The sequence below is a fragment of the Desmodus rotundus genome, chromosome 5 (genome assembly GCF_022682495.2).
Source record: "Desmodus rotundus isolate HL8 chromosome 5, HLdesRot8A.1, whole genome shotgun sequence".
NCBI classification, from domain to species: Eukaryota; Metazoa; Chordata; class Mammalia; order Chiroptera; family Phyllostomidae; genus Desmodus; species Desmodus rotundus.
This window is the reverse complement of record NC_071391.1, coordinates 54893968-54900974: the sequence shown is the minus strand read 5'-3', so window position 1 is coordinate 54900974 and position 7007 is coordinate 54893968. Positions and strand designations below refer to the sequence as shown.

Sequence of the window (7007 nt, the reverse complement as noted above, 5' to 3'; positions counted from 1 at the left end):
GGTCTGTGAAGTTGGGTTTGGAGCCGCGCGGAGCCCGCGGAGCCAGCTGGGCGCAGGGATTCTCGGGAAGGGGTGGGAGCGCAGTTCTGACTGCAGATGAACGGTGCGACTGGAAGGAGGATTAAAGTTGGCTGAAAGCTTTTGGCGGAGCCAGGAAGACGGAAGGGGGCTCTGCTCGAGGAGGTGTAGAGGCCCTTGGTCGGGGGAATCCGGGGCGTGGCTTCGGGAATAAGGAGAAAGACGGAGCCTGGAGCGGGCTGCGTGGAAAACGGAGGGGGCGTAACCGGAAAAAGGGAACGAGACCAAGCGAGATTCGATAGTTACGTGGGCCGCGGGCGACCTCCATTAAGGATAGGTTGTGTGGGCAACACGGAAGTTTGGGTTGATCATCTCAGAGTATCGTGGGAGGCTTATACAGTGGGGGTGCAGTCAAGGAGCCATACGGAGCAGTCTGAGAAGTTGTGCTCCACTTATCCGGTCTGAGTGACCCAGTTTAAGCCCCGCACCTGTCTGAACTTGAGTTTACTCTTCTGTAAATGGGAATAACAATCATACACAGGCACAAGATTTCTGTGGTGGTTGAGTTAGAGGAGATGATGTATGTGCCATTATGCCCAGGGATATAGTGACATGTAGTGGACGATCAATAAGTTGTCACGGTAGCTATTATTATTACCATTATATGGGTTTTGTGGAGGGCAAGAAGTGTGGCAATGGGAGTAAGACAGGGTTTGGAGGTGACGATAAAGGCGTGAATATAGGGTGACCACGCAGAAAGGGGAAGATATAGTTAAAGATGTGACTCTGCGGTCAGGTAGTATGGGTCCCAAGGAGGATAAGGGCAAATTTGGAGTGTGTCCGAAATGAGGGTGGACTTTTAAGTGAGGACAGTACGAGAGGGAAATGAAATGTGGCGGTGTCCTCTGGGACGAGGGATTGGGGGGTGGGATGGGTCTGTCTTGGGTGACTGGGTTGCTGAGGTGCAGGGTGACTTCGGATTTCCCGCGGGAGGAGCCTGTTTACGGCGGGCGGAGCTGCGGGCTGGGTGCGGCTCTGGCTGCGCGCATCTGCGGGTCTTCCTCTCATCCGCTCTGCAGCCTCCAGCCTGAGCAATGGGGTGCCCTGCCCTCCTGCTTCTGCACCTGGCTTTCCTGCTAACGGGGGTTGCCATCCCTGTACCGCCAGCCCTAAGGGCTCTCAGCAGCCTGCACTTGTCAACTAGCCTCACATCCCATCGCTCTGTGGTCAGGAAGTACTCGATTCACTACACTGAACAGAAGGTAAGGCAGGGTGGGGGTTGGGAGGAAGAGATTGGGGTTTCGTAGTTTCCCCCCCAACCTGCAGGACCCCAAGCACCGGAGCCCACTTGGAATTTCAGTTCTAATGCCTAGGACTTTTCCGATCTTTGGATCACATCTTCCAGAGGGTGGCCCTAAGTCTTACAGTCTCTTGTCCCATTACCAATAATTTACTATCAATCCTGGCTATACACTTTTCTGTAATTGGCCACAACAATCACTTCAAGTTCTTCTGTTCTCAGAGGATGCTCTAATTGAAATTCCCTTGACCTCCCCCCAAATCCAACTTATTTAATTCCAACTCTGGCCCCTCCTCTGTGGTAACACTCATCGTTTGTCCCAAAGCTGCCCTCAAATACAAGTTTCCACTATTATTAGATAATATTTAATATTCACCTTCAAACGCCAGCTTGTCATCTCATGCTCAGCTCAAAGTTGCTTTTGTAGCCATTTTATTAAGAGTGTTTAACCTTGCCTATTCTCTGTAAGACTGAACATATATGTAGCCCCTGCCTGTAAAGGAAGTTGAAGCATGTCAAGCTTTGGGAGTGAAGTGGGGGTGTGGGTTAGCATCTCTGGTTCTGAAGCTTGGGTTTTGAAATTTGAGGGAGGCTTGATGACTTTGTGCTTGGCTGCAGCATGAGGTATTATTCTCCAACAAGCCTGGATGGAAATATACATCCTGTGGGAAATGACGGAGTCCCTTACAGCTCTGTATTTCTGGGTGCCTGTGTAAAGATAGGCAAGATTTGGGGATGTTTGGGATTAGAAAGAATGCAAGAATCTGAAGTTTGGCTTTTGGAGTCAGATAGACTAGGCTTCCACTCTGATAATTGTGTAACCTTGGGAAAGTTACAGGTACTTCCCTTTCTGAGCCCAGTTTCTTGATCTTCTGGGTATTTGGTAATGGTCGAATGAGAGCAGATGACATACATGTCCCTAGCAGAGTATCTATCCTCCGGTAGGCACTTACTAAATTCATGATTACCTATGTATGTTTTGAATAGGAATTTGGGCTAGAGGGATGGCATGAACTTGTCGAATAATATATAAGAAATGTTTTTTCTCATATGAGGAAGAGAAAGCATTTTAATTTTAGCGCAGGTGCCAGGAAAGAGGGATCTTTTTCTCTGGCAATTCAAATTAATTCTCTAGGCTAGAGTTTCATCATTTGTGAATTTAGAGGCTTGAAGAAAGACCAGACTTTACACTTCACTGAGGAAAGATAAGGACTCTATGGGGAGACATCTCAGAAGGACAGTGGGTGAAGGCCCAAGTGGAGTTCAAGTTAAAGTGCCCCAGTACTCTCTTTCTCCCTGTCCTCTTTCAGCCTGAGCTTTATGCTTTTATCTGTTTTAAATACTGATTTCGTATATGGCTATTTGAAGCACTCCATTGCTAAAGTAATGTTGAAGGGGAACTATGATTTTTTGGCTGCAGTCTCCATTTGAATTGATGACCAAACCAAGTTAAGCAAAATCTTTACTAATTATTTTTCCTACTCTTTCAAAGACTTTGAATGTTGTTGATTTAGTAGGAATATTTTATTTCTTTTAGCCAAAATAACTGAATCAGGAAACCAGACAAAGGATAGTACAGCACTTGGGCAAAACAAGGCTCTGGGTACACATGTGATCCTAGTGTTCTAAAGGACTCCTTGGGATGTATGGCTTGTGGTTACAAGGTTTCCCTGTTTCTTCCTACCTCCCACCTCCCATGCTAGCCCTGTGGGGAAAGAGAATGGCGTCTTTCAGGCTGTCATTGTTCTGAAACAGAGAGTAGTATCTACAGTGTTAGCCAGGGTTCTCTAGAGAAACAAAACCAATAATGTGTGTGTATGTGTATTGCCACAAAGAGAGATTAATTTATTTTAAGGAATTGGCTCATATGATTGTGGAGGCTTGGTATGTCTAAAATGTGCAGAGTAGGCACACAGGCTAGAGACAAGGGAAGAGGTATAGTTTGAGTCCAAAGGCAGTATGCTTGTAGAATTCCTTTTTGCTCAGGACAAGTCAGTCTTTTGTGATATTTAGGTTTTTATCTGATTGGATGAGCCCCACCTGCATTATGGAGGGTAAATCTGCTTTACTCAAAGTCCACTGATTGAAATATTAATCCTATCCAAAAAACACCTTCACAGAAACTTCCAGAATAATGTTTGACTAAATACCTCGACACTGTGGCCCAGCGAAGTTGAAGTGTAAAATTAACCATCACATCTACCAATGTTGTTGTGAGGGTTAAGTATGGTAGCACATGAAAGCACGTGCACATTTGTAAGTATGAACTTAAGGAACTTAATAGAGAAGTGCCGGTTCCTTCCCCATTCTGTCCTAAAAGAACACTCTCCATGGTATTACACATTTCAGATTGATCCAGATGCATGACAGTCGTGAGCTGTGGAAATGCTTCTTCTAGAAACCCAGTGGTCAGTCATCTTTACTCAACTATTCCTATTTAACTACCAACCAGTGTTTATGTTAGAATTCTACATCTTGCCCCAGCATTGAGCTCATGGCCACTGACTGCTGCAGCTCGCTCAGCAGTTCCTTTCTCATCTGCTGTGAGGCAGTATCAGTGGGCTAAGCTATTTTTATTTATTTACATTCCTTACAGTTCTACTTTCAATTCCTATTTTAGGTTCCCCTTTCTCACTCTTGTAACAGTGGCCCTGATGGCTAATAAATGTATCTATGTCTGGCCCCTTGCCCCCTTGGCAGACCCTATTTTTCTTTCTCCTGCTCCTTTTCTTAGTTGTTCCCCTCTTCTCTTTAGTTTGTCTATTGATGGCCTTCTCCTTATACCTGGAGTATACTACCAGAGATATTATGTTAATTCTTAACTGATTTCTGTTTTTGCTCACAGAATTATTGTCAGAAAGAGTCTTAGAGATTGTGTAGTTTACCCCTTATAAATGATGAATTGACCTTGATCTAAATTATGGAGGGTCAGGAATTTGATAGAGCTTGAATATCATACAGGTTTGAGAATGAATTCCACTTTTACCTCACTAACTTCCTTCTTTCCTCCCTCCCTTCCTGTCCTTACTTGAGGATATGTTGTTTAGTGATTTTTAGAGAAAGGGAGGAAAAGACAGAGAATGAGACAGACAGACAGACATCAATTTGACAGAGAGACATAGATTGGTTGTCTTCTGTATACTCCCCGAATGGGGATCGAACCTGCAACCTTTTGGTATATGGGATGATGTCCCAGTCAACTGAGCCACCTGGCCAGGGCTACCTGAGTAACTTCAGACAAGTTGCTCTGAGCTTCCATTTTTATAATCAGCAAAATGGATATAATTATACTACCCATTTGTTGTGAAATGAGCTGGTATGTGTAATGTGCTTATTTAGCACAGTTTATATAACTTAGTAAACACAGTGAATTTTAAATAGATTTTATTTTATCTTTTAATCTTATTATTTTTTATTTTAGAGAGAGGGAGAGAGAAACATTGATATGTTGTTCCAGTTATTTATGCATTCATTGGTTGATTCTTGTATGTGCCCTGACCAGGGATCAAACCCACAACCTTGGCATATTGGGATGACACTGTAACCAACTGAGCTACCAGGCCAGAAACTATTTTATAGTTTCTGAATGTACATGGCTTTAATTTACTCCCTCTCTACTCAGAATAAAATATTTAAATCATCCCTTATCATTACTTAAAATAGTTATTCTGAAAAATATGAAAATCTGTATGAACTCTTTTCTGTCACAAATATAGTGCTTCTGTGTCTTTTTTATCACTAGGCTATAACTTGATACACTTGTAAATAAGGCATAGAAATTGACTTTTTTCTTTGCTTCCAATCATTTTCTTCAGTACAAGACTTGAAATATAAAGAAAGGTGTATGAAAATATTTCTGTTTTTTTCTTTGCTATTTTGAGTTTGGTAACTTGTGGAGTAGAAAATAGGATAATGTGACTTCTGGCCTAGATGGAGGTGTAGGTAGATACACTTTGCCTCCTTGCACAACCAAAAGAAGGTCAACAGCAAATTTAAAAACAGAAAATAACCAGAACTGCCAGAAAATCGAACTGTATGGAGGTCCGACAATCAAGGAGTTAAAGAAGAAACATTCATTCAGACTGATAGAAGGGGCAGAGATGGATAGCCTGGGCAGAGAGGACGCATGGCAAAGTGACAGCTGGAGGACTGGGTAGTCCCACATATGTGTGCTGATAAACTGGGGAGAATAAATGGGGAGCAAGACAGATCACACAACCCAGGGTTCCAGCATGGGAAAAGAAAACCTCAAAACCTCTGGCTGTAAAAACCTATGGGGGTTGTGGCAGCAGCAGGAGAAACCTCCAGCCTCATGGAAGAGTTCATTGGAGAGACCCACCCACCTGGGAATCAGTACCAAAAGTGCCTAACTTGCTTGTGGGTAGCCAGGGGAGTGACAGAAATCCAGCTGAGAGCCAAGCAAGAGGCATTATTCCCTCTTGAACCCCTCCCCCACAGACAGTGCCATAATGCAGTGACCTGGGTCACCCTGCCCTGGTGAATACCTAAAGCTCCACCCCTTATTATGTAACAGGTGCTCCAAGAGAAAAAATTATGGACCAAATGAAAGAACAGATCAAAGCTCCAAAAATATAATGAAGCAATGAGGAGATAGCCTATTAGACGCAGAGTTCAAAACACTGGTAATCAGGGTGCTCAAAGAAATGGTTGAGTATGGTTGAAAACTAGAGGAAGAAGTGAAGTCTATGTGAAGTGAAATGAAGAGAAATGTACAGGGAACAAACAGTGCAGGGAGGGAAACTGGGACTCAAATCAATGATTTGGACCAGAAGGAAGGAATAAACATTCAACCAGAACAGAATGAAGAAACGAGAATTCAGAAAAATGACGGCAGGCTTAGGAACCTCAGGGACAGCTTTAAATGTTCCAACATCCAAATCATAGGGGTGCCAGAAGGAGAAGGAAGAGCAAGAAATTGAAAACTTATTTGAACAAATAATGAAGGAAAACTTTCCCAGTTTGGCAAAGGAAATAGACTTCCAGGAAGACCAGGAAGCTCAGGGAGTCCCAAAGAAGTTGGACCCAAGGAAGCATACACCAAGGCACATCATAATGACATTAGCTAAGATTAAAGAGAAAGAGAGAATCTTAAAAGCAGCAAGAGAAAAGGAGAGAGTTACCTACAAAGGAGTTCCCATAAGACTGTCAGCTGATTTCTCCAAAGAAACCTTACAGCCAAGAAGGTGCTGGAAAGAAGTCATGAAAGGCAAGGACCTACATCCAAGATTATTCTATCCAACAAAGCTTTCATTTAGAATGGAAGGGTAGATAAAGTGCTTCCCAGATAAGGTCAAGTTAAAGGAGTTCATCATCATCAAGCCCTTATTATATGAAATGTTAAAGGGACTTATCTAAGAAAAAGAAGATCAGAAATAGGAACAGTAAAATGACAACAAACACAACTATAACAACTGAACCTAAAACCAAAAACAAATTAAGCAAACAACTAGAACAGGAACAGAATCACAGAAATGGAGATCACATGAAGAGTTATCAGTGGGGAGAGAGGGTGGGGAGAATGGAGGGAAGGTACAGGGAATAAGAAGCATAAATGGTAGGTACAAAATAGATGGGGGTGTGTGTGGTAGGAATAGTAGAGGAAATGGAGAAGCCATAGAACTTATATGTACAACCCATGGACATGAACTAAGGGAGAGGAATATTGATT

At 43.1% G+C, this 7007-nt stretch overlaps 1 protein-coding gene across 4 annotated transcripts in view; it reads left to right on the top strand.

Moving 5' to 3' along the window:
• Positions 1–7007, top strand: part of PRCP (prolylcarboxypeptidase) — a 78180-nt gene that overhangs the window by 59 nt on the left and 71114 nt on the right. The window contains exons 1-2 of one of the 4 annotated variants that reach the window (XM_053925831.1): positions 45–183; positions 1098–1280. In XM_053925831.1, coding sequence (XP_053781806.1) covers positions 1113–1280 — 168 coding nt within the window. In that variant the 5' untranslated portion in view covers positions 45–183; positions 1098–1112. The other 3 variants (XM_053925832.1, XM_053925833.1, XM_053925830.2) reach the window with 3 other exon arrangements.